We start from the raw sequence: 25,496 nt of genomic DNA on the forward strand, positions 1-25,496 counted from the left end.
TTTCGTAAGAATGACGCGGGCGTCACTTTTCGTAAGAATGACGCGCGCGTCACTTTTAGTAAGAATGACGCAGCGTCACTTTTTGTAGGAATGACGCGCGCGTCACTTTTTGTAGGAATGACGCGCGCGTCACTTTTCGTAAAAATGACGCGGACGTCACTTTTCGTAAGAATGACGCGCGCGTCACTTTTAGTAGGAATGACGCGCTTGTCACTTTTCGTAAGAATGACGCGCGCGTCACTTTTTGTAAGAATGATGCGGCGTCACTTTTCGTAAGAATGACGCGCGAGTCACTTTTTGTAAGAATGACGCGCGCGTCACTTTTTGTAGGAATGACGCGCGCGTCACTTTTAATAACAATGACGCGTGCGTCACTTTTCGTAAGAATGACGAGCGCGTCACTTTTTGTAAGAATGACGCGGGCGTCACTTTTAATAAGAATGACGCGCGCGTCACTTTTTGTAAGAATAACGCGGGCGTCACTTTTAATAAGAATGACGCGCGCGTCACTTTTTGTAAGAATGACGCGCTAGTCACTTTTCGTAAGAATGAAGCGGACGTCACTTTTCGTAAGAATGACGCGCGCGTCACTTTTCTTCTTATGCAAATCATTTTGGCGCATTTTACCAAAATTGCATAGGACTTTCCTTCACAGGTAATCCACAAGCTAATAGCTTGTTACAAACAGCTTAAAATGGCCTTACAGAGGTCTTCCTGCAGAGGTTTTATCTAATGCACAAACCGGATTACTTGCGTAGGATGTTACAATAAGGCCTTATAGAAGTTGTTGAAGGTGTTGTAGAAAATATTGAATTTACGCATAAAAAATGAGAATTTATTTTTGTTTTCTTTTGATTTTTTCTGTTTTGCATTTTCTACATTTTATTTTATTTATTTTAATTTTTTCCAATTTTTTTGGAAATTCTACTGCTTTTTCTGTTGTTCTGAAATGATGAGGATATTATTTTAATTGAAAAAGAACACATTTTTTTATTTTCATCACATGGCCCAGCCAGGAATCGATCCCACGCACCTCTGCATACCAAGCCAGCACCTTACCAGTAGACCATGCTCGAATATTAAAGATGAGTGGAAAATTGGGAGCAAATTGAAACCTCACATTGAAATGCAATGTTTTTTTCTAATGCGTTACAAATATTGCATATCTGCAGAATAAAAACTTTGAATACTTACAGGCGAAAACATTGCATACTTACAAGAACCTCTTGGAACAGGTCTTATAGAGGCCTTCTGTCACTTGAAAATACAAGGCTTCTTTAGAAAGGTTCAAACAGGTCTTCTTTAACTTATATTTACAAGGCTTCTTCTTAACACTTCTAGATAGCCTTAAGGAAACCTCCTTTCTTTCCAAAATGGATGACTTGCGTAAGTAAGCCTTAAACTAAACGTATACAAACTAAAGCTTGTCGAATCGAACAAAATGGACCATGCAAGTAAAATTGTTACTTGGGCTTCAAACGCTTATAACACAAGAACGACGCAACTAATTTTAATGGTTATGGACTTAAAAAGTAGCTAAGAATATACCAATAATTTTTGGTTTTTTTGTGAAAAAAAATTGTTTGAATCCAACATGGATGCCAAATGGTTTCTGTTTTTTTGTGAAAAGTTTTTTTTTGCATCCAACATGGATGTAATGGCCTTCCCACTTCGGAGTTAAAATTTAAAAAAACAAAAGCAACATTTTTGACAGACAGCTGCCAAAGTGTATGTACAGTGGTGCCAAATGTTTGCATGGATTTCAAAAATCCCGATGTCGTTTTTTTGCACAAAATCTATATAGATAAACAAAAAAAACACCTTTTGTATCAATCTTATTTTGTTAGAAACATTTTTAATTGCTTAAGTCTGGTACGCTGCTCTCGCTAAATTTTAGCTCCCATACAAATTATCGAAAATTTTTATCTGAGCTAAAATGGATCCCATACAAATTATCGATAACTTGTATGGGAATTTTATCTCAGCTAAAATTTAGCGCGAGCAGCGTACCAGGCTTTAGGAGGAAAGCAATGCAGCCAGATGGGTGTTCCTTTTAAGGCTTGGCCACACCGGAGGGTACGCGGTAGAGGTACAGGTAACGGTACGGGTATTTGTATGGAAAAAATTCCAAACTGACACATCAACGTTCAGATGTGGAATTTTTTTCATACAAATATCGTTGCCGCTACCCGTACCGCTACCGCGTACCCTCCGGTGTGGCCAAGCCTTTACTGATGACGCGGTTGGTTTCTTCGGGGGTGGTTTGGGCTTGCAGAATTTTTTTTATTTTACTTTAAAAAGGGATCCTCGTTTGTTTTTTGAAAAGGCTAGTTGATATGATACAGCAGGGCGGTCTTCTATTTCTATTCAAAAGTAAACAATTTGTATAAATATTGCTATTTAATTTTGAAGAGATACATTTTTAACTTACCATTAATTATGTTGTTTTGTTTCAGTCGAAATGAGATAATTTGTAGTTAAAAAAACACTTTTTTGGTAATTTGCTAAATTACCTCATTTGGGGTGTAGTGAAAACAAGCTATAACTATAGTTTTTATAAGTCTTGAACGAAAAATTTCGTTTTGCTTTTCGTTTTTCAATACGCAGCTCTAGCGAAAAATTGGAGAGTTTTCACTCTTTTGTAACTTACTTTTTACTGTCCTGTGTCTTTTTCTTGATTCCAAGAGCAGTGTTGACGGTTTTTTCACTTCCACTTTTGACAGTTTTATCATTATACCATGTTTACCCAGAGTGTACACCATTTCATGAATACCCTTATTATGCTGAAAAGTGAAAGTGAAAGAAAACTGAAATTTGCAAAATTTAAAAAGCAGGTCTATCCAATATAGAAGACCTTAGTGGAACGCGTTCATTTACGTTCTACTTAAACTACGACTTCCCTTCAAGCAAACAGGTCCGACCTCGGTCCGAATCCGCTCCGCCTGAGGCGGAGCTGAGTCCGACTTCGGATCAGAAACTGGTCCGAAGACGGCTCAAATTAGTATGGAAATTATAATCACCGCGAAGTCGATTGCATATGTATTAGTATGTATTATTACCACAGTTTACCTTATTCCAGCCGCTGTACATTTTACGTTCTTGCATAACGAGTCTCGTTTCTTTTTCAAAAATACATCAGTTGTCAAAAATTTTCATTTTTAAAATTATTTTTAAAGAACAAACAACTAATTTTCTCATTTACTATAATTTTAATATATTTTTTACAATGGACACAACAGCACAAATACTTTTAACTAAACTCATAGATTGCCGCAAAACCATCTACAATGGCTACACAAGTACCACCTCAAGTGGTATTCCATGGCTAAATAATTTCTGTGCTGAACTTGAAAAATTTGCCAACATTTTACACAAATTTCTTATATTTGAATGTTGTAAGAAAGACGAAGCTATTGAAACTATATTCTTATGTTTAACACAAATAACCACATGCATAAGACATTTGGAAAGGACTATTAAATCCGAAGAATCTGGTGGATGTGCGATCTCCGCTTCACGTCAACATTTTCTCGATCGTATTCTTTGGTGCTTGGATCGAATTAAAACTACAATTAATGCTGTAGCCAATATGTCGAATATAATTGAGGAGTCAAATTTTGTCACTCTAATGGACAAAGTCCTCGAAGACATAGCTCCTTTTAGTTCATTCCATGAAGGTTCCATTTCTTCAAACATTGCCGAAGAAAGTGCTGAAGCTATGTTTGCTAGCAAAGAGATTCGATCTGCTGTTGATCAGATCTTAAGTCACACTTTAGCCTTTGCTAATGTAACACTGAAAAATGACAAAAAGATTGTCAGTATTCTTTGTCAAAAGACCATTCGTGATTGCATGGCTTTTCAAGAAGAGTGTTCCCTTTCCGAGGGAAAAACAAAGATCAATGAAAGCGATCGCAAGCTCAAGGCAATGTCCTTGGAGAATTCACTCTATCAGTTGGAAGACTTCATCAACGAAAGTCTCCTCCGATTAGTTTTCACAACGTTTTTGGATTACTCAAAGTTTTCAATTCAAAAACTACGTGAATCCATCCAGACGAATGTCAATGATTCTATTCTCGACGAAGTAATTGCAGACTTTGATGTTAACATTGACCGAACTACTCAAATTGGAGTCTTTGCAATTGCCTTTGCTCCAAATGTTAAGATCAAAACAGCTGTGCGAAGCTGTTTGGCTTCGCTAGAATCTCTGGATTCTTGTATAATTCCAGCGCTCCAATCGAATTTGGACATTTATTCGGAAATTCTCGAACAACATTTCAATGAAGAGATTGAGAAGTTCAAATCTGCGATTCAGGAGATTATTGATAGTAACGCATTTTGTTCATCTTATCTGGAAATGCTATCTGAAGTTATCACGGCCAATGAAAAGGAGTTAAACAAAGAACAGCTTTTAGACATACTGGAAATGGGCTTCATTCTCAAGGAACATCTTCATTTGAATAATGCTTATTTGGAATTTCACAGGGACGCAGATAAACGAACTAAATACGACAAGTTCATTTTGATGTTGAAAGAATGTCAAGCAATTTTAGCTTGTGTTAATCAAGTTGAACCTGAAAGAGTCATCAAACGTTTTAAGATTCTTCGTTCTGTTTTGTCCAAGTTGAGGGATTGTCTTACTGATTCGAAAAAGACATCGAAGAAAGTCCCAGTATCGGATGTCTTCATTACATCGGATGAGATGTGTGAGTCTGAAAAACTACTTGAATCAGTTGGTATTGCACCGTCAAGTAGTGGTATTTTATACCGAAATGATGTTAGTTTTCAGCAAAGTGCTTCTTTGAAGCCAAATTGCTCTCGATTGAATATGCCCACACTGGAAAGTGGAATAGATAAGCTTTCTAAAGTAAATGCTCCCAGGAGTATTCGCCGGAAGGATAGTTTAAGAACAACAATGTTTAAGAAACAAAAAAGTAACGAATCAGAAAACTTGTACAAATTGTATAGAGAACAGTCGCATGCTCGTCAAATACAAGAAATTCTTCATCAAGTCAACGATATATCAGGTAAAACATCGAAGAAATAGATTTGTATTTTGTATACTTTTCATATAATAAACTAAATATTGTATAATCTAAACAAAAAAAAGATAAAATAAATTTATATTAAAAAATTCGTTTATAAGTAGATTTATATTACAATTTAATTATAATAATTCTTCTATGTTATTAATAAGTTTTAATATTTTAAACCTTCGATATATGTGAAAATATTTTTGATAAATATATTTTCTACTCATAAATTAAAGAATATATTAATTTTGTTTTTTTTTTTTAAATAGTTATTTCCCTTATTGTATTTTTCTTCCGATTCAGATACCATTAATCAAATAATCGGACCTAGCTAGGTATCCGTCATAGCGGAAGTTTGTGGATTCTGATTTGAAATCGAGAAGAGAATTTCTCTTCTCAGAATCGTTCTAGCTGTCATTTTCATGCCAATAAAATGGTTTCAGAAGGCTTCTGAAAGCTTCCGGACGCTTCTGGACGTCCAATCGAAATCGACATAATACATGAATTTTCAAATGTCAAAAAAAAACTCAATCAGTGTTTTTAAAATTGAAATTAATTCAAGAATTAATTGTTTTTTGAAATTGAAATTAATAAAAAAAATAGAAATATGTGCATTAAAGCGTTGGAACTATTTATTATCATTATCTTCTTCGTCGTCGTCCTCATAATTATAATTTTTCAACTTTAATACCATGTCATTCGTTTGCCAGAAAAAAAATTAATTCAAATTTTTGACATTTAAAATTTTACACAAACGCAAAAAAACAGAATTGAGTGGAAGTGCTTCAAACCGTTTTATTGGATTTCAGAACGAGTGAATCCTCGAGTGAAACCAATCGAAAACGACATCAGTTTCTTGACAGATCCTTATCAAAAATAAATTTATTTTTATTACCAAATAAAACCCCATAAATACATGATAATTTTTTGCCTTCGATTGGTCAGACAAATTGATTTATGTATGTATATTAATGTGGATTTCCATTAGAAACTGAGATTTTTGTAGCAAATCCAATGATCTCTTGTGGCAAATGGATATTGAAAAATGATTTATTTTTATTCGTAACTATGTGCGAGCAATTTTTCCATATAAAAAAAAGCTGGTCAAAAATTTACAAAAACAAATGTTCACATAACTCTTAAATACTTCGGTGTGTGTGAAAGTGCGTGTGCAAGTAGGTGTAAATCTTTTTAAAAATCGAGATCTGGTAAATTTGATCTCAGATCAATAAAAAATGATCTCTTTTTGCAAATAGAATTTGATATACCAGTATTTTTTGATAGAAGATCAAAAATAATTAAAAATAATTGATTTTTTGTGGCGAATGGAATTTTTCGTGGTAAAGTTATAACAACAAAGGTTACTTTTAGCAAAAAGTATGGTAGTTTTTCCGCTTGGAAAATTGGCTTCAAAAACAATTTTTGTGGGTTTTCCGAAGACAAATGGCTTTTGTAAAAAATAATTATTTTGTACATGTATAATTTTCCCACGTTTAGCAAAAAGCGGCTATTGTAGTTGTATCTTAATGCTGGTAAAACGGTAAATTTGGTAAATGAACTAGGTATCCAACCCATATAACATTTTGATACATTCACCACCATTACCCAGAATTTACACCGTTTCATGAATACCCCCAATTAGAACTTTTGCCTGAAATGTTTAAAGGCTCTCACTTGTCCCTATATTATTTTGCGAATGAGATGGTGATGACGTCACAACAGAACTGTCAAAATCTTAATGAACACATTACGTACTTTGATTTCTGTTTATCATAATTATGTCTCAACAGTTCAAAATTTGAACTTTCCGAGTTTTATTTCTAACTCAGTACTTAGCTTAGTAAAATTATGCACGGTTAACAACAACAACAAATGATTGCTAAGGATGAACAAAAATGATCGTTTGTTGTGTTAACAAAGAAAATTGTTTTCTAAACTTATACATTTTTGATGTTGCTTACATGAACACGTGTGTTTACTCAGCTCATTACTGAGTTAGAATAAAACGCTTCTACTGGCGTTCAAACAAATTTATCGTCATACAAAGGCTGGATGATTCCGTCGCAAGGTGTAAACATGAATTGACGTTATGACAAATCGATTTGTTTATATTTATTTATTTCATTACAATGCGGTAACATTTTTAAAGAATTTCTATATTAAATTTGAAACTACTATTGAAACATAACTTGCACATAATTTGTTTACAAACATTTAAATATAAATATGTACACTGTTTCTGTTGTGGGAACGGAACGTTTTTATTGTCCACTTTGCATTGGTCAGTGCCACTGTGACGTGGACGAATCAGCTTATAGCATTTTTGATATCTCAACGCAACAAATAAACAAATAGTTCTAAATTGGATCTCATTCTAATGATACTCAACAACAAACAAATAGGTACTTTTTTATCATTTGACATCACTTAAAAGTCAAAATAATCTATTTAAGTTGGCTCTTAGTCAAGAATTTCCTGAGTATTGATTGCAACAAAGCCAAGATGAGTCTATCAGAAATTTCCAAGTTCTTTACTGAAAAATCTCTGGATGAGATTATTATTAAAGCTGGAGGAACAAAGCATACCTCTTTCAAGTTTGGCAAAGGTTTTAAAAAGGGCGACTCCTACTTGAGCAAGGTGTTCCGACTGTGTGTTTATGGAGAACATGAAACTCTAAAGTATGTCTATTTATACTTTTAATTATTATTTGCTCTGACAAGTCTTATCTTTATAGAACAAAACAAGAAATTAATTTGACTAGCTTACCCGTGCGAGACTTCTCGCATGCTTAAATAAAAAGAAAGTATAGCTAGGTAGGTACAAATGTAAATGCAGAGTGTGTTTTTTAAAAAGTCGAGAATTACTAAAAAACTCCTGTTCATCCCTTTTAAAATACATTGGATTAGCCCCAGTTTAAGTTAAACAGCTATGAATATGGCACATTAAATTTAGCAATTCTAGGTTCCCTAAGTTGTACATACATTTTATAATTAACTCTATTTCAAACAGGTTGCCGCAACTAATATCTCAAACTTGGTCAATTTGAAGAACTTGAACCGATGTTGAATCATGCATTCACCACCTTAACTATCAATTGATAGTTGATAAATACTGAAATTTGATGTTTTAAAATCGAAATGGGGGAAAACTGGTCATTTTTTTAATGGATCTTTTCAGTTACATTTCACGGTTAGCATCATTCTTCGTTTTCAAATTTTTTTCAAAGCAAATAAGAGATCAAATTTTTTTTAACAACTATAAATTCTTTGCTTCCGGCTACAAAGAGGTTAAGTCACAAAATTGCACTTTCGGGTTTTGATGAAAAGAGAATAAGCTCTTTTATTTGGTATCAAAAACATAAATTTAGAGTAACTCTTTCTTATAAAAATAAGGGGATCAATGCTCAAAAATTCATCGATTTTCAACTTCAATCGGATTTTCTGGTAAACTATCATTTATGTAAGTCCTTTTTACCCAGGGGCAAAGAATTGATAGTTGACAATCGTAATAGGGGTGCAACACTTACGCCCCTATAGCACGCAAAGGGCAAATGAAGGGTCCAGGGGAAAAACGGCACATGTCCACTTTTTGTCAAAAATAAACGAATGATGAGGTCTTGTAGTATTTACTGACCACTATCTGATGGCATCCTTACTTTTATAAAACAAATTTAAGCCTTGCTGAAAAAATAAATAAATTGTGTGCTAAGTACTAAGTTGTATGGAGAACAAAATTTAAAAACGCATTTTTCTCGAAATGAGTTGGAATGGACTTGTGCTGTTTTTCCCCTGGAGCCTTCAAATATTCCGGCTTTTTTCTTATGTACATTATGTATGTATATACTATATATGTACATACATAGGTACACTTCCCAGACTTTTCCTGGCAAATGGAAGATGAAATGTTCCTACGGAATATGTTCATACATATATGTAGGTACTTACAAAAAATCTTGAAAAAAAAAACCATAGGTGTGTTTTTTTGTTTATCTATATTGATTTTTGAAATCCATGCAAATATTTGGCACCACTGTACATAAACTTTGGCAGCTGTCTGTCAGAAAAGTCGCTTTTGTTTTTTTAATATTAACTCCGCAGTGGAAGGCCATTACATCCATGATGGATGCAAACAAATTTTTTTCACAAAAAAAAAACGAAAACCATAGCATGGCATCCATTTTGGATTCAAAAAATTTCACAAAAAACCAAAAATCAAAACTGACAGTTCTGATTCTGAAAAAAAACAGAATTTCTCTTCTGGTTTTAAAAACAGAATCAGAAGCAGAATCACTCACACATTCATAGATTTAAATGTTAGCAGTACAAAATGTTTGCAGCACAAAAACAAATGAAGTTTGGCGCGATTACACATATATGTGGCACATGTTAAACTTCAGATTCTTCGGAATAAAAAAAACTGTTCAATTGGGATTCTGAATCGAAGAACAATTCCGGATTGCCAATTAAAAACGCCATTAAACGTTTGTTATTGTTTTGTTTCTGGCGGTGTTTTTTTTTTCATAAAGGGAAATTCCAAAAACTATCTTTGTCTTTTCCTTTTCTAATTTGACATATCTCGGCAGGGAAAATGTAAACAAAAAACATATTGTCACACACACTTACATTACAACAAACACTGTGTGTTCGAAATCATTTAACCACAAAAACTTTTATATTTCGCGATTGTTTTCAAATTTAAAGTTTTTATTTCCGATTAATTAAAAAAAAATAATTAATTTTACATATTTATTTTGGAAAACACGAACTAAATTCACAAAACTCTATCGCAATTCGCGCCTCCTTTTGTTTGTTTATGTCTTCAGTCTTCACCATCCCAGAGGTGCGTTCTTTTTCTAACAATAGTTAACTATTGTTAACTATCGTTAACTTTTGTCGTTCCTAAACTACAAAATAGTTACGATTTGTAACTATTTGACAGATGAACATCGTTCCTAAACTCGTTTTGAAGTGTCAAATAGTTACAAATCGTAACTATTTCCAACTCACCTCCATGATATGAGTTGAACATTCAGGAGATTGTTGATGTGTCAAAGTGTATGTTTTGTTTACAAAACAAACTCAAAGATTTTTTTTCTTTTGGAAATAAGCGGAAAAAATGAAAATAAAAAGAGAGTTTTGTAATTTTTTGATGAAAGATAATTTATTGTAAATAAATAATGGAAATAAAAGTATTCTCAAAAGAAATTTAGCTGGTGGTTTGACAGTCTAACAATCTCTAACAATAAATCGTTCCTAAATGATTTGTAAAAAATCCAACGATTTCTAACAATGGCACTTCAACAATAATTTTTGACATAACAACGATCGTTGACTATTGTTAGAAAAAGAACGCACCTCAGCTATAGCTGTAAATTTTTTTTTCTTTTTTTCTGTTTTCTTTTGACTATTTTCTTATACTGACAATCGTTGGAAGTTCCCCACTGAACTTATTCCAAAGATCCTGTCAAAAGCGATGAACACTTCCACTTTCCAATAATTTTGGAAACATCTTATGTAGAAGTGTTCAATGATCTGAAAGAATAATTAAAATAAAGGTAGGACCGCACTTGATGTTGAAGGAACTACGCTAAGTACACCAAAGTAAAAAATAAGCAAAATATTTTGTATCTTTCATTGGTTATCGGAACTACACTATGTGGAATATAATTATTCCTATCAAAATATCGTATTATGTGATAAATGAATAAAATAAATCAATTATTTGTATTTGACGAATTCGACGGAAGAAATAGCCCAACTTTCTACTTTTTCATCTGTCGTATCCTTTGACATTGGTTGTCAACAATAGATCAGTTCGATTTTCTGTTTCGGAGTGCAGACCGGGGAATTTCAGAGCTAAGAACTGTGTTCTTTTCTTTTCTGATTTTATGAATTGTGAACTTTAGTTGTTTATTTGTGAAGAAAATGTAATAAAAGTAACATTTAATGATATATCTAATAAATTATATCAATTAAATACTAAAATTCTGTTGTAGAGTTCAATTTTATTATGCCAAAGTCATATCTACAAATGATAATCTGTTATTAAAAATTGTTTTTAACTGAAGAGCAAGAACATACATAAAGTCTAGTAGCGTATTTTATTTTATTAAAAAAAAAAAGAACAACGATAATAGTTAACAATTTCTTGCATCAGAACTTCCTTAGTGCACATTCATCGAGAAAATATCGAACACACCTTGGAATTTAAAGTGAGCTGTCAAAAAGCAATCCGTCATGCAACGTATTCTTTGGGTCACCCCTTTCTGTCCCATCCTTCAATTTCAACGGATTGATTGACACAACGGGTGGAACGGATTCTATGGGTTAACCATTAACCATTAACCATTCAAAATGAAATAGTTTACGAAAATATCTCATTTGGATTTTAGTGAAAACATGATATAAGGCACTTAAATACAAAATAAAACTTTTGAGTGATCTTTTTTTTACGGAGGTTGACTACCCAGAACCTCAAAAGTTGGCATTTTTAATTTGTGTTCCAAAAATTAAATAAAAATGTATAACTAATGTTACATGTAACAGGGCTGTTTAGGTACTGCCTAAAACAGAAATAATTCTCCTTTTTTCAACTTTTTTAACCCAATTCCTGTTTGATTAGACTGAAACTGTGTAGTTTTTTTTTTACAAAAAAGAGAGCCCCTCTTGCAAATTTCTGCCCAAAAATTTCTTGGGACAAAAGTCTGAAATCTTTCAAAAGCTAGTGCCTTCTTTTTTTCTTTTAATAAATGATAATTTTGTCCTAAAAGAGTTTGCGTACTTTTGCACAATTTTTTCTTTCTCTGAGAGGATTTCATCCCCACTTCTAAAATTTGACAGGTTTCATATTTTTGTCCAAACTTATCTGCAATTTGTTTGTACATAATAATGCTTAAAATGTTAACCATCAGAATTTTTAAGCAAATCGGAGAATTTACTCGCCTAATGAACGCCCCTGATGATACGAACTAATGATATACGAACACCCCTAATGTGAACAGGAACACGCCATGTCAAACATTTCCAGATTCATTGGAAAGTGATAAAAAGTCATTTTAAAATTCATTTTGGCTGGAATATTATTTTTTAAACAAATTAAGATTTCTTAAAAATTATAAACATTTATATATTTATATTTTGCCAGATTCTGGCGGCAGAAATTCGCCTTTTTTTAAGATATAATTTATTAAAATCTGTTCGGTGTAAGTCCAGGAAAAGGGTGTTCGACAACCGTAATAATATATATGATGATATGATGATTATAAAATCTATGCCTGACAACTTGGCTCGTAGAAAACTTTTTCGATCGGCTGACTTCTTTCGTAATGAAATCTATTACTATACTAAGGTCATTCCAGCTTTGGAAGAGTTTCAAAAGAGCAAAAATCCATTGAATCCCTTTACCGAATATCCAAAGTGTTATTTATGTCATTGTGATGGAGAAAACGATTTCATTGCACTGGAAGATGTTAGTTTCCTTGGATATGGTAGCCCAAACAGGTACAAACATTATATTGCTTTATAAAGTCATTGTTATTCAATGGTTTGTTTTATTTATTTAGACAAGACTATATCTCTATCGATGAATGCAGGATAACAATGCGAACTATGGGACGTCTTCATGGGATTGGTTTGACATTTGCTGATCAAGAACCTAAAGCATTCTCAGAAACTATGGGAAAATTGGAAGAAACTTATTATGGTGAGAGGATACGAAGTTGGTATATGGGTTTCTTGCGCCTTGCAATTACTGTGGCCAAAGATGCTGTTTCCAAAACATACCCTGGAACTAAATATGAAACAATTGTCAATAAGTACCTTCAGGAAGGCCTATATTCTGATCAAATTAAGATTGTCGGAACAAGAGGTAAGTAACCAAGATTTATACAGTTTTAGTCTATTAGATTAGATCAGATTATAATATGAGGTTTATCTATAGATTTTATTATGTCTATTATTAGAACTCGGCAACCATTTAAATTTTTTGAATTCTTTTTTGTTTACCAATTTTCTGGCTATATTCTTCTTCGATTTTACTGTCGCATACAGTTTTTTTTATCAAAATTATATATGAGCAATATACGCTACAGTGCAAACATAATACAAAAATCATCAAAGAATGATCAACTCTTATACCTACTGCCTGTAAAAGGTAATTGGATTAAAATAAACAAATAAATGCCTTTTCTGTTGTCTGTTAAAGGGGAATTTTTTGCAAGCAACGATTTGTTTGCAGTGTTAAAAAATGTTGTTACTATTATGTAAACACAAAGGAAAAGTTTCGTAAAAATTTTGTTTCTCCATCGATTTTCATCAAAATTATTAAACCGAACTGAAATTTTTTCAGTATTATCCTACACTCACCGAAATATTTATAAAGGCAGTTGGATTTTAATCGGTTTTTTAGGTATATAGAATGTCCCAAAAGTAATGTTCCAAACAAAATATGCTCCAACTTCCAACTGAAGGGTTCTCAGAACTTGGCTACTTGTTCATCCAAATTTTACGGTTTTTAATTTAATGCACATTTTGTGAACTTTTCAAAAACCCCCACTTTAAACTAGTGCTCTGTATCCCCTGTCTATAATTGTCTTTTGTTTTTTACAATTCTTTCATTTAAAGAGTAATACATTCTGATTCTGAGAACCCTTAACACGGTGGTCTTGAAAACGCGGCAGGTTTTATAAAAATGGACTCCAAAAGTAATGATGCAGATTTGTTCGAAATGACCTCAGGATTCCAAATTTGTTTCTCAAAAACTATTTACTCAATCAACTTCAAATAAACAATCAAATTCAAGGAGTATATTTTAGTTTTCCAAAAAGGTATAGGACATTATAATGTGCCCCTAAAATATATTATAATTTTTTGGGAGCCAAGAATTAATAGGTATTGGGGCCTCTGTTCTGAAGTAATATTCGGAATGCCACCATTAACGTAATGTTTTTATTTTGCGCCCTGATGTATTTATGTTGGGGCCCCTGAATTGATATTTAATTTTCCATTTGATTGTTTTGAACCACTGAAGTAATAGCTTTTGAGGATCCTCAAATAATATTTGTCATACCATCAGAAAATTTGATGAATATTTGTGGGCTCCTAAGTAATAGATTTTGTGGCCCCCAAATTAATATTTGATTGCCTCTCAACTAATGGGGTTCCTTAAAAATTATTTTTTGAGACCCTTCATATAATATTTTTGGAGCCCCAAGGTCATTTTTTTGGGGCTCCTAAAGTAATATTTAGTAATCCATCAACAAATGTAATTTAATTTAAAAAACAATTTTTTTTAATTTAATTTTTTTTGACGCCTTGAAATAAAGGCTTTTGGGGCCCCTGGTCTGAAGTTTTTTGCTTTTTTGGGGCCCCTAATGTATTGACTTGAAGTAATATTTGGTATGGCATACAAAACTTTTATTGCTTTTTTGGGGCCCCTAATGTTTTATTTGTGGTGGCAGAGATTTTTCAAGTAATATTTTTTGGGGCCCTAAGGTAAAATTATAATTTTTCTTTTAAAAAAGCAGTTTATTTTTTGGGGGCCCCTGGGGTAACCTTTTTTTTTTAAATCAATATATATTGTGTGGCTACCAATGCATTATGCATTACACTGAATGAAATAATTAGTCTCCCTATTATCCGAAGTGATTCAAATACATTTGAATTTACTTTGTAACTCAATTTATGCTAACAGTTTCCTTCACTGCATTGTCTCCAGTGGGGGCGCCGGGGTGCCGCCCCGCTTGCCCCAAGGGAGTGTACGCCCCTGTCGCTTTGACTTTATTTGTTGCAATTTTTTTTTTATTTTCAAGCTAAATAATCGCCCGAAAAGTAATCAAAATAAAAAAGGACAAATGTTTATCAGCTGGTCACTCGGATACCTGAGGTATACCCGAAGTTCTCGGATACCTTCAGATTATTTTTTGACAGAAAATGGTTCGTTTCCTTGCTAATTTGTAACATTGTTTACAACAGCAAAAAGCTATTCGAGAGCTTTATGTTAGCTCTTTCAACGTACCCATTATATATATAATTGATAATTTTATTAACGACCAGGTGACCAGTATATCTTAAAAAAGGGGGTCTATTACGTAATACGAGCGGCAAGGAACCGATACTGAAGTAAACGATAGTATCGACAAGAGCGATTTAAAACGAGAGATTCGTAAGTCGGCCAAAATAAACCGAACATTTTTTTTTGATACGACACGCATTCTATCGGCAGACGTTACAATAATATAACACCTAAACGAAAGCGAAAGTCAAACGATAGGCAAATGACAGTCGTAAAGAGTAACGATTATCGTAATATCGCTGCCTTGAAACTAAATGTTCTATGTTAAGGTGTCCGTAGAAAATGTTCCTAGAAAATCAAATACAAAGTGTTGAGAATCTTAATTTCACCCTTTATATAATGTATTTTAGCATGTAAACAGAAAGTTAACTACCATAGCTGGATAATCTCTTAATTCAAATTTCTTTTTTGATGTTTTAAATCTGTTTAATTAACGTTTTTTGTTTTTACATAGACCATTTATTTGATTTCCTTGCATTTCGAGTTGTTATTGTTAAAGATGATATAAAAAAGTCACTTTTTTCTCGTTTACTTCGACATAGCACATTATAGTTTTTTTAGGAAGCGATATGTAATCGCATTTGCACAATAACGAAGTAGTTTCAACGATTAAATAATATTGCCCCAGTTCTTGTCGACCTCCGAAAACAAATCTTAGAGTGTCGGTGTGATCCTTTTCATTTTGTAAAGAGCGAAAAAGGTTAGACGACAAGTGCTATGTGAATTTTAATTCTACTCAAAAGTTTTGTCTTCTATCCAGAGTTTATTAATCAGATCATTGGACTTCTGTTTATTACAACGCGGCGGTGAAACGTTCTCTGTGTGGCGACTGGCGAGACCTTAAACATACAGTTCCTAATAATCAATAAATACTACGGAAACTCATCATTTCTAGAATATTCATAAAAATTGACTTATGCTTTTTTTACCCTGGGATAAACTTTTTAAATTCTAGCTTTAAAAATAAATTTTTAATTCCCAAAATTATTTGTAAAGCTTGTTATTTCACGTAAAAAACTACTATTTTTAAGGTAAATTCTCAAGTGTTTGTCACGGTGATTGTTGGACTCCCAACTTCCTTACAAAATACCGAGAAGATGGATCCCCAGAGGCTGTCAAAGTTATTGATTACCAATTAACAAGGTAGGTCTTTGCGCGGTAATAGAGTAAACCAATAAATTTAATTATACTATTTGTTCTAGATGTGCTTCGATCGCATTGGACATTTCGTTTTTCATTTATTCCTGTACAAGTCAAGAATTAAGAGAAAAACATTATTTATCATTATTAAAGGTAAAATTAATAAAACAACATTTTTGAAAATATTATAATATTAATTTTGTATGCTTTCAGGATTACCACGACAGTGCATGTGCCTTAATTAAAGATCTCGGTTCAAATCCAGATAAGGTTCTTACTTTTGAGGAACTATTAGCAGAGTTGAAAGCATTTGGTCGCTTTGGTTGTGGCATGGGAATTGAATCTTTACCAATGTCATTGATTGAGGATGATGAAGTGGCCGATCTGGATGCGATTCAGGAAAATGCCATTCTCACTGATGTTTGGAACATTACTCCATTTAAAGAAGAAGCGAAAAGGAAGAGAATAGCTGATATATTTAAGCACGCTATTGACCAAGAATATATACAATGATATTAATTAAATTAGAGTTAAGCCTGAACTACATACATACAAACACAAAGTGAAAAAAGTACAAAAAAGTTTCTAATTTTTCAAATAATTTAAATTTTTAAATGTCACATCAATTAAATTGTTTTTGTTATTTTCTACTTTTATTTACTTTTTATACTTTTTTTGACTTTGTGTTTCGATGTAGTTCTAGCTTAACAAGTACAAATTTTGAACTTTTCTGTGCTGAAAAACTTCATGAAACATAAAATGACAGATTGTAGAACAAGTTGGGGCGAGTTTTTTTTTCATGAAACACAAAAACTTGTACTTTTCGGATCTTTTCTGTGCGGATCAGATTCATTAAACAGACCTAATTACTAATGTGACTTTGTTCCTTTATTTTATTATATAATGTAGGTACATAAATGTAATTGCGTCTTGTTTAAAATGTTACTTTAATAATGTCTGTACTTCATATTTTTAGTATTCTATTATTTCAATTATGTTTTTTTTTTTTGATTTTTTAATTTTGAGGCCCCAAAAATAATTTTCCAGGGACCCCAAAAGAAATAAACTATGTTTGATGATGGAAAATCAAATGTGTACAATGTACATATTACTTAAGAACAATTGAACTATCAATTCTAAGCTAAAAAAAAATGTATTTTAGGGGTCTCTAAATATTTAATTTTGGGGGTCCCTAGCACAAGTATTTACTACTTTTATGATAGATATTTTTAGTTAGCATAGCGAAGTGCACTACGAAAACATTAAAACATTAAAATAAATAAGCCATACAAAAAAAAACTGTATGGCGTATACGTTCTTTTTCTTTGTATCTAAGGGGCCCCCAAATATCAAAGGGGCCCCAAAAATTTGGCCTTGCCCCGGGGCCCCGGCGGCTCAACGCCATTGCCTACACAATGTGTGTATTCGTTTAATTTTCTGTTTTTTTTTTGTGATGTTTTTTAATTGGATTGGTTTGATTTATTTATTATTTTTTTTTGATTGATTGATATTGATAGTTTTCGTTAATTTTATTAATGTAACCAAATTAATGAAAAAATTAATACAAAAATAGCATTAGAAAGAATGTATGTACATAGTACATTGTACAAGTACATAGGGTAGGGTGCAAAAATTCGATTTTCATAATTTATTATTCTGTTTTTTAAATATCAACGTACTTATGCAAAAAAAATGTTTCTTTTTTGCGCCTTTAAAGAAAAATAGACAGTTTTATCGAATAGTATAACAAAATGTAAATCTAAAATCATATTTTTTTGAGATATATTACAATGTGCAAGTTTTTTCAAAAAAAAATTTTTGAGACAAGTGCGCTGTTGACTGTTCCCCCCTATTTCGGACCTGAGAAATTGATTGGCATCATTAGTTTTTCGATTTATAGGTACGACTTCGAACGATAAAGGTTAACGATAGTTAACAATAGTTAACTATTGTTAGAAAAAGAACGCACCTCAGGGGTAGGTATACACACTAAATTGCGACGACTGCACCAAACACTACATTGGAAAAACGGGGAGAACATTCATAGACAGGTTCAACGAACATAAACCAAAACAAAATACAAAATTAAACTTCGCCCTACATCTAATCGAAGCAGATCATAACTATACTGATTTTGACTCCAGCCTCACCCCCCTTCACCACTGTGGAAAAGTTAGATTGTTAGACGCTCTCGAGGAATTCAAGATCTATAAATCTAACAAGGAGAAAGAAGACGACCTACTCAACAACAAGGTAACATTAAAAACTAACGTACTATTTGAAATTTGACACTTTACTAAAACACAAAAAACTGATGAAACGAGACAACCACACTTTATTGAAAACAATTACAATGGGCACATTCCAAAACCTATCGGATAGGCTATCTGGGATACCCGTATCTGGAATATCTTTTTGAACAAAGAGGTATCCAGATAGCTTGCCCAAGCAGCTACTAAAAAAATATGTAAAAATTGAGAAGAGGAAACTTTTTCTTTTGAGCAAATTACATTTTTTTTATTGTTGAATAGTACTTGCACAATCGCTTTGACTTTATTTCTTGTAATTTTTTCTTATTTTGAAGCTGAATAATCGCCCGAAAAGTAATCAAAATAAAAAAAAGCCAAATGTATAATCAGCTGATCACTCGGATACCTGAGGTATACCAGAAATTCTGTCATACCTTCAGATTATTTTTTGACAGAAAATGGTTCGTTTCCTTGCTAATTTTTAACATTGTTTACAACAACAAAAAGCTATCCGATAGCTTTATGTTAGCTCTTTGAACGTGCCCAATTAAACGCAATCAAATGTTAAGCTTAACGAAGACAATAACAAGAGCATGGAAAAAAGACATGCAAATCACAACAGCATCATTCAGTTTAAGAGCCCGAAGATGGAACACTAATTCCGAAACGCGTTGCCATATTTATAATAAAAAATTGTGTAATAAAATAAGACTGAGTTATTAAAAATAACCAATTTTAATTATTTAATTTATTGTTTTTATTTTATTTATTAAAAATAACCAATTAAAATGTTGATTTATTTGTTCGTTCTTCGTTCGAACTTTGGAATTTGGTTTGGTGTCTAACCAAACCTAAGCTGAAAAACAGGAATCACCACTTTTTAAACATAAATATTTACACTGCTTCTGTTGTGGGAACGAGACGTTTTTATTGTACAATTTGTATTGGTGAGTGCCAATGTGACGTGGACGAATCAGCTTCTAACATTTTTGATATCTCAACGCAACAAATAAACAAAAATACATAGTTTAAAATTGGATCTCGTTCTAATCATACTCATACTTAAAATAAACAAATATAGTTTTTTATCATTTGAAATCACTTAAAAGTCAAAATAATCCATTTAAGTTGGCTCTTAGTCAAGAATTTCCTGAGTATATTGATTGTAAGAAAGCTAAGATGAGTCTATCCGAAATTTCCAAGTTCTTTACTGAAAAATCTCTGGATGAGATTATTATGAAAGCTGGAGGAACAAAGCATACTTCTTTCAAGTTTGGCAAAGGTTTTAAAAAGGGCGACTCCTACTTGAGCAAGGTGTTCCGACTGTGTGTTTATGGAGAACATGAAACTCTAAAGTATGTCTATTTATACTTTTAATTATTATTTGCTTTGACAAGTCTTATCTTTATAGAACAAAACAAGAAGTTAATTTGATTATAAAATCTATGCCTGACAACTTAGCCCGTAAAAAACTTTTTCGATCGGCTGACTTCTTTCGTAATGAAATCTATTACTATACTAAGGTTATTCCAGCTTTGGAACAGTTTCAAAAGAGCAAAAATCCTTTAAATCCCTTTACCGAATATCCAAAGTGTTATTTATGTCATTGTGATGGAGAAAACGATTTCATTGCATTGGAAGATGTTAGTTTTCTTGGATATGGTAGTCCGAACAGGTATATATAATATATTGCTTTATAAAATGATTGCCATTTTATGGTTTGTTTTATTTTAGGCAAGATTATATCTCCATCGAACAATGCAGGATAACAATGCAAACTATGGGACGTCTTCATGGGATTGGTTTAGCATTCGCTGATCAAGAACCAAAAGCATTCTCAGAAACTGTGGGAAAATTGGAAGAGACTTATTTTAGTGAGAGGTTACGCAGTTGGTATATGGGTTTCATGCGGCTTGCAATGACTGCGGCCAAAGATGCCGTTTCAAAAACTTATCCTGGAACTAAATATGAAACAATTGTCAATAATTACCTTCAGGAATCCCTATATTCTGATCAAATTAAGATTGTTGGAACAAGAGGTAAGTAACCAAGATTTATACAGTTTTAGTCTACTAGATTAGATTAGATTGTATTATGATTATGAGGTTTATCTATAGATTTTATTATGTCTATTATTAGACCATTTAAAATTTTTGAATTTTTTTTTTTTTTTTTTTGTTATGAACAAAAACAACCATTATGAATATATTTCCTATTATATTATATTTTGCGATACATATTTCTTCCATTATTTTCGTTAATTCTTCACTTTTTCCAAAAGGAAATTGAAAACCGAACAAAATAATTTTTCAGCCAGTGTTCTTCATCAATAAAAAAAATCCTGTGCCAGTTAAAAAAAAAATCCCATTTTGCGTCTTAAAAAAAATACTACGTGTAGAAGCGCGCGACGCACCGAAACGAAAATCAAAAGGAAATTCGAAGATAATTTCTACGCCTTGCGTCTTCGTGTAGAAGCAGACTTATCAACGAACGCTTATTATGCTTCATATGTTATTAATATTAATTTTTTTTTCTTCAATTCATAAAATTTTTTCCCTAGGCCTGTTATCACTATTTATTTCCTCATTTATATTCATTATTCCATTTCTGCACATAAACTTGCGGAGGAAGAACACACAATTATATTAATTACATATGCTTTGTAATATCATATCAACAAATAACAATAAAACGCTACAAATGTCCAAACACAAAAGAAATATAATCCATTTATAACTTGTATTAAAATCACAAAGTTTAACCGGGAAATAGCTAAAGGATTAGAAAAGCACAATTGTGTGATTGATAATTTAAATTTTATCAACGACTTATGACGAGTATATCTTAAAAAAGGGGGTCTATTACGTAATACTAGCGGCAAGGAAGCGATACTGAAGTAAACGATAGTATCGACAAGAGCAATTAAAAACGAGAGAGTCGTAAATTGTCCGAACTAAACGGAACATTTTTTTTTGATACGACATGCATTCTACACGCAGACGTTACAATAATATAACAGCTAAACGAAAGCGAAAGTCAAACGATAGGCAAATTACAGTCGTAAAGAATAACGAGCATCGTTGAAATAAAACGATTATCGTAATATCGCGGCCTTAAAACTATAATGTTCTATGTTAAGGTGTCCATAGTCCATGTTCCTAGAAAATCGAATAAAAAGTTTTGAGAATCTTAATTTCACCCTTTTATGTATTTTAGCATGTAAAAAGAAAGTTAACTACCATAGCTAGATAATCTCTTAATTCAAATTTCTTTTTTGATATTTTAAACCTGTGTAATTAACGTTTTTTCTGTTTTTACATAAACCGTTTAATTGAGTTCCTTGCATTTCGAGTTGTTATTGGGCACAGTCTTGTAGCTCTTGAAAAGATGATATAAAAAGTCTCGTTTTCTTCGACATTTGACCAATAACTAAGTAGTTTCAACGATAAAATAATAGGACCCCAGGTCTTGTCGATTTCCGAAAACAAATCTTAGAGTGTCGGTGTAATCTTTTTCATTGTGAATAGAGTGAAAAAGGTCACACCTCACACAACAAGTGCTATTTGAAACTCAATTCTACTCAAAAATTTTATCTTCTATCCAGAGTTTATTAATCAGATCATTGGGCTTCTGGTTTATTCAACGCGGCGGTGATACGTTCTCTGTGTGCGACTGGCGAGACCTTAAAAATACAGTTCCTTATAATCAATAAATACTACGGAAACTCATCATTTCTTGAATTTTCATAAAAAAATTGACTTATGCTTACATTACATTACATATTAATCTAATCCGAAGATAAATCTACGGACTAGACACACACTACAGCTTCGGAAACTTAGTCCATTTTGCTGATACAGCACAAGACATTAATACAACAGAGAGAAAGACAAAGAAAGAAAGAACAACAGAAACACATATAACACATAACTACGTGGCACAGAGGGGGAGACATCGTTGACAATTGTCTCATGTTATCGCACAGGTGGCTTCAGTTAAGCTGGCGATTTAGAAAAAACTTCTGAGCCGACCCTTTGGTTCGAACCCACGATGTCTGGCTCTGAAGTCATCTACTCATTCCTCTGTGCCATGGCCACCTGCTAATGACTTATGCTTTTTTTTACCTTGCGATAGACTTTTTAACATTTAGCCTTAAAAATAAATTTTTAATTCCCAAAATTATTGTTAAAGCTTGTTATTTCGTAAAAACTACTATTTTTAAGGTAAATTCTCAAGTATTTGTCACGGTGATTGTTGGACTCCCAACTTCCTTACAAAATACCGAGAAGATGGATCCCCAGAGGCTGTCAAAGTTATTGATTACCAAATAACAAGGTATATCTTAGCTCGATAACAGAGTAAACCAATAAATTTAATTTCACATTTTGTTCCAGATGTGCTTCGATTGCATTGGACATTGTGTTTTTCATTTATTCTTGTACAAGTCAAGAATTAAGAGAAAAACATTATTTATCATTATTAAAGGTAAAATTAATAAAACAACAGTTTTCAATATAAAATAAAAATAATTTTGTATGCTTTCAGGATTACCACGACAGTGCATGTGCCTTAATTAAAGATCTCGGTTCAAATCCAGATAAGGTTCTTACTTTTGAAGAACTATTAGCAGAGTTAAAAGCATTTGGACGCTTTGGTTGTGGCATGGGAATTGAATCTTTATCCCTGGCATTGATTGAGGATGATGAAGTGGCCGATCTGGATGCGATTCAGGAAAATACCATTCTAACTGATGTTTGGAACATCACTCCATTTAAAGAAGAAGCGAAGAGGAAGAGAATAGCTGATATATTTAAGCACGGTATTGACCAAGAATATTTACAATGATATTAATTAAGTTAAAGTAACAAGTACAAATTTTGTAATATTTCATACGTAAATTGGAATTATTTCAATACCTAATGTGACTTTGTTCCTTTACTTTATTATATACATAAATGTAATTGTATCTTGCTTAAAATGTTACTTTAATAATTTCTGTATTTTATATTTTTAGTATTGTATTATTTCAATTAAGTGTAGAGACTCAAAATTATAAAAAAAAAATGACAAACAATCTTGAATTCCGAGTTATTATTTGAAATATGAACTTAAGTCAGAGAACCCTGACAGTCGAATTACTAAGCTCCTTGTCCTTAGGTAAGGGTCAGAGGTTAAATTTAGCATACTCGTAAAATAAAAGATCAAATTTTATGAAAAGAGAACAAATTGGGCACTAAACCAGTAATATTACTTAAATTCAAAATAAAAATTACGATAGTTTAGAAAAACATTTCTTTTTTTTGGGCACCAAATACCGTTATAGGAACAATTATTTATAAAAAGTTTTTCTTTATTCTATTTGGGATATACCTCGTTTAGACTTTCACAATTCTTCTACAAGTCTACTCAGAGCTTCTAAATAAAAATAAAAGCCTGCAACAATAATACACATTTTCAAATTTCAAACGTTGGTTGTTTCTATAAGACATTAAAGACATGTTATGAGTCTCGAGCTTCTCGGGTGGGCCAGATGGGCTTCTCTATGGTCGTATACAAGCAATATTTCTAAAATCGAAACAGCTTCGTTAGACCCTTGTGGAAGTAAAATTGTTAGTTGGGGATGTTGGTAGCGGTCCTTTGATGTCTTCGGCTGTTTTTGATTGTCCAGTGCACTTATGATTGCCGTTTCCAGAGAATCAATAGCAGCATCAATTTCAACATTCTGGAGATTTCTGTTGTGTGGTGGGAAAGTGATGGATTGTTCAACCTCTCTCTGCAGCCTGTCTATATCCAATCTCCTATAGTTGATGAAGTGTTCCGCTGGTTGTGTCACTAAGTTGATGGGCTGATGAAGCTTAATACTGAGCTGAACTGCTTCATGGTCCGAGTCGCTGGATACTGTTGAACAGATAAAGTTGCAGAAATCAGGATGAATATGCACAAAATTTGATGTTACTAAGAAGAAGTCCAATGTTGAAGGTGTTCTTGGGTAGGTTGGTTTCGGTTGAGAAATTACAACTAACGAGTGTTGGGCACTGTTGAAATCCAACCAGTCGGATATTGCCTTCCCTTCAGTGTTGATAGTTGTATCCATCCAAAGGTGATGTCTAGCATTGAAATCACCGCCGATGAGTCCATAAGTGCTTCTCGAGAGTGTGCCGTTGATTGTCTGTAAGTCGCTCTGGATGTTTTTGGCCGTGGAATTGCATTTGAAGTACACGCTTATTATGGTGAGTGTCTCATCTCTTCCTAGGTTTAAGATTACAGCAGTAGCTTCACTGGTCAAGAGTCCTTTGATGATGGTTTCACTGGTGCTTATATTTTTCTTTACAAAAATTGCAGTCCCTCTGCGGTTCTCGGCTTTGTCTTGTCGGAAGGTGTTAAATCCAACGATGTCAATGTTATTTTTCCGTGTCACGTTGGTCTCGCTGATGAGGGCGATGTCTGGGCTGTTGTTCTTCAAGAACAAGTTGAATGATGTCCTCTTCTCCAGGCTGTACAATGAATTGACATTCTACGTCAGTATGCGGAGTTTCTTTAATGACATAGTGTGTAGATGAAGGTGGCTAAGGCCGCGGACTTATCTTTATCACTCAGAAGCCCATAGTTAGATGGAACGGCACTCCGGACTTTCTGCATCACTGACAAGAGGTCACTTCCGAAGAGGCGCTCAACTTCGTTGTTGAGATTCATCGGTGGTGGTGCCGATGTAGATGCTGGTCTGGTCGGCTTAGTTGGCCCTGTCTTAACTGGGATGCTCTTTGCTGGAGTCCTGGTTTGCTGTTGTTGTTTTCGGTTCTTCATTGGTGCTATTGGCTTGGGTGTTGCTGCCTTTGGTGGTTGTGCTTTTAGGGCCATTGCTGCATAGCTTACTGCTGGCCGGGTAATGGTACATGTTGACTTAGCAGCAAACTCCTGGTGAGACTTTTTCTCCGCCAGCACCTTATTCCTTTCGGTAAGCTTAGCTTTCAGTGTCGGGCATCCTTTGAAGCTAGCTGGATGTCCT

The 25,496-nt window shown here is 33.1% G+C and overlaps 3 protein-coding genes across 4 annotated transcripts; all 3 read left to right on the top strand.

Moving 5' to 3' along the window:
• The first annotated feature begins 3,141 nt into the window (after window positions 1-3,141).
• LOC129909948 (serendipity locus protein alpha) lies at window positions 3,142-5,245 on the top strand. The gene has a single exon (XM_055987128.1). It carries the CDS (start codon window positions 3,227-3,229, stop codon window positions 5,042-5,044), a length of 1,818 nt encoding a protein of 605 aa, XP_055843103.1. The 5' UTR covers window positions 3,142-3,226; the 3' UTR covers window positions 5,045-5,245.
• Window positions 5,246-7,188: 1,943 nt separating this feature from the next.
• On the top strand, window positions 7,189-17,227 carry LOC129908231 (uncharacterized). Of its 2 annotated transcripts, none has more exons than XM_055984602.1 (8): window positions 7,189-7,432; window positions 7,484-7,708; window positions 7,765-7,784; window positions 12,286-12,529; window positions 12,592-12,896; window positions 16,133-16,244; window positions 16,304-16,394; window positions 16,455-17,227. In XM_055984602.1, exons 2-8 carry the CDS (start codon window positions 7,533-7,535, stop codon window positions 16,752-16,754), a joined length of 1,248 nt encoding a protein of 415 aa, XP_055840577.1. In that variant the 5' UTR covers window positions 7,189-7,432; window positions 7,484-7,532; the 3' UTR covers window positions 16,755-17,227. The 2 variants fall into 2 exon arrangements, with proteins under 2 accessions (XP_055840577.1, XP_055840576.1); XM_055984601.1 differs by having other exon boundaries at window positions 7,495-7,708.
• Window positions 17,228-19,063: 1,836 nt separating this feature from the next.
• On the top strand, window positions 19,064-23,564 carry LOC129908232 (uncharacterized). The gene is made up of 7 exons (XM_055984603.1): window positions 19,064-19,437; window positions 19,619-19,845; window positions 19,902-20,165; window positions 20,225-20,529; window positions 22,714-22,825; window positions 22,885-22,975; window positions 23,036-23,564. The coding sequence occupies exons 2-7, from the start codon at window positions 19,670-19,672 to the stop codon at window positions 23,333-23,335; spliced, it is 1,248 nt and encodes a 415-aa protein (XP_055840578.1). The 5' UTR covers window positions 19,064-19,437; window positions 19,619-19,669; the 3' UTR covers window positions 23,336-23,564.
• Window positions 23,565-25,496: the final 1,932 nt, after the last annotated feature.

The sequence above is a fragment of the Episyrphus balteatus genome, chromosome 2 (genome assembly GCF_945859705.1).
Source record: "Episyrphus balteatus chromosome 2, idEpiBalt1.1, whole genome shotgun sequence".
NCBI lineage: Eukaryota > Metazoa > Arthropoda > Insecta > Diptera > Syrphidae > Episyrphus > Episyrphus balteatus.